The following is a 2,450-nucleotide window of genomic DNA, read 5'->3' on the forward strand; positions in this document are numbered from 1 at the left end:
TGTGTGGTAAGGGCTTGTTTATATGCCTCTTGGAAAGACCAGTCAAACTTACTGACAGAACTAGGCACAAGATGAATGAGTGAGAAAAATAAAATATCGCCGGGAACCAGGCCTTCATGGGCCACTGAACTGATCAACACGTGGTTCCCGTAACAATGAGGAAATGCGTTGTGGGAGTGAAGGTGCCTGCCTTAGGCCTTCCAGGCCTAATGCCTTAAAGGTTTCAGATTCAAACAGCAGAAATAATGAGCCTGTCAAATAGCAAAGTGGAGGTTTTCTACTGATCTGTGCAGCCAAAGTGCAGTCTGGTGGCATTTCCTGAGAGGTTCGTTTATAGGGGAAGTTTTACAGAATGCTGCAGTTGCTATCATCATCATCACCATCATCATCATCATCATCATCATCATCATCATCATCGATTATCATCATCATCAACATCAACATCAAATAGTAATTGAATGCCTAATTTCTCCTACCACTTCATAAATGAGAGGGCTTTGTTCCCTGGGGGATCTGGCTTTGGTGGCTAAGGAGGCTGGAAGGTCAGAGATGGGGGAAATATGAGCGTGGGTTAGAGGCAGATGGCTTTTGCCAAACCATCCTGCCCCCAGTTTCTGATTTTCACTCTGTCTCTCCAAGCGCTGAAGTGAATGACTCTTTCTCCTCTACTTCTTCCTTCTTTGCGCTTTCCGCCCCCTACTTCTCCTTTTGCCGTTTTCTGTCATTGCAGGGGTGCTTCTGAAGATAGCCCTGGCCCCCACCTGCCTTTTTACTGTCTTCAGGCAGACGGGAAGCGGACGGAGACCCTTGAAACTCCAGTAGGGCAGAAGCCGGCGTTCTGAGCATGTGCGGGCAAGCCGGGAGCTGCAGCGGATGTAGGGGGCCGGCCCCATGTCGCTTTCCTAAGCACAGAGCAAGAACACACTGAGTCCAGGGCCAGGCAGGACTCTCCAGAGTGGTGCCCCTGCGCCTAGGGCGCAGCGGCTGCGCCCTGCCCTCCGGGTGTGGGCGAGCTGGCCGCGTGTGCCACTCTGCTTGACGCGAGGACGAGCCAATCAGGGCGTGCGGTCCGGGCTGCCATGTGACGGGCGAGGCGGCTCCTTTCTCCAGCGCGGCCAGAGGGAGGAGAGACCGGGGCTCGCCGCGAGCCTTCGAGAGCAGCGGTCGCGGAGGAGGAGGAGGCGCCGGTGGCACAGACTCGGGCCAGCCGCGCGCGCATCTCTGGGCGCCCTGCGCGGCGGAGAGCTTGGCGGGTCGCGGGAGCCAGGACGGCAGCGGACAAAGCAAGATGGCAGGGATCTTAGCCTGGTTCTGGAACGAGAGGTTTTGGCTTCCGCACAATGTCACCTGGGCGGACCTGAAGAACACGGAGGAAGCCACTTTCCCGCAGGCCGAGGACCTCTATCTCGCCTTCCCGCTGGCCTTCTGCATCTTCATGGTGCGGCTCCTCTTCGAGAGGTAAGAAGGGCTGGAGCGCTCCTCCCCTCCCCCTAAACTCACACGCGCGCACACACACACGCACACCCTCGCGCGTACACGCACACTCGCGTGCTCTCTGGCGCACGCACCCGCACCCCAGCGCTCGCGCTCACGCCTCCCAACCTTTGTGTTTGGAAAGGGGTTGCCGACCCCTCCGTCCAGCTGCAGTTCTACGAGCCCGAGAGGGTCTGGCTTGCCTACGGATTTCCTCCGGGCGCCCGGGAGGGGCCGCGGAGCCTTGGGGTTGCCCCCGCACTCTTCCTTGGCCCGCTCTCTCCTCCTGGTAGTGAGGGCAGGCGAACAAAGGTGAGCGGCGACTAGCCGTGGGACGCGCCGCACTCTGGGGGGTTGTCCCTCTCCACTCCGCGGTCACGCCGCGCTGCTAGGCAGGGCTTCGCCTCCGAGGCTCGCAGCCACCCACCTGACAGCCAGGAACGTTCCGGACGCGCGGCCGGGAGAGCAGAGGAACCGCGCACATTTCCAATCCTTCTACCCCGGCACACGGATTATCCACACTGCTTCACGAATTCGCCAGGGACTCCTTAGCTTCTGGCCGCTATTTGGGTTCCATAAGTGATACTGAGTATTAGGCCCACTGTCCTGGGAAATAGATGACAATAGTTTGTAGGTTTTCAGCACTCTAGACCGTTAGCGGTTTCTTTAAAAGAGGATATGACAAGACGGGTGCACAGCCTGCAGAATGATGATATTAAGTTGATAGATGTTTCCTGCGAATAACTATACACTTTTAATTTTGGTACCAGAACGCATTTTAAAAAATTTTAAAGAATTGGCATACCGTTTGTATATATCTCGGATTCGGCTGGGTAGTTCCACCGTCTCCAACAAACTTGTGTTACTCTCACTGAATCAGTCTTAGTCACTCAACTAGATTTTGCCTGCCATCATTCTCTCGGTGTTGTTGAAACAAAACCGGGACAGCACCACTCACTTCTTTTTCTCAACTGAAA

General features: G+C 55.8%; 1 protein-coding gene across 1 annotated transcript in view; it reads left to right on the forward strand.

Annotated features, from left to right (window-relative positions):
• The first annotated feature begins 956 nt into the window (after positions 1–956).
• The window catches only part of CERS6 (ceramide synthase 6), a 262,202-nt gene continuing 260,708 nt past the window's right edge, over positions 957–2,450 (forward strand). Inside the window, exon 1 of the mRNA XM_006921161.3 lies at positions 957–1,458. Within this exon, the coding sequence (XP_006921223.1) occupies positions 1,289–1,458 (170 nt within the window). The 5' untranslated portion in view covers positions 957–1,288. The remainder of the gene's footprint in view (positions 1,459–2,450) is intronic.

This window comes from Pteropus alecto, unplaced genomic scaffold (assembly GCF_000325575.1).
Source record: "Pteropus alecto unplaced genomic scaffold, ASM32557v1 scaffold3, whole genome shotgun sequence".
NCBI classification, from domain to species: domain Eukaryota; kingdom Metazoa; phylum Chordata; class Mammalia; order Chiroptera; family Pteropodidae; genus Pteropus; species Pteropus alecto.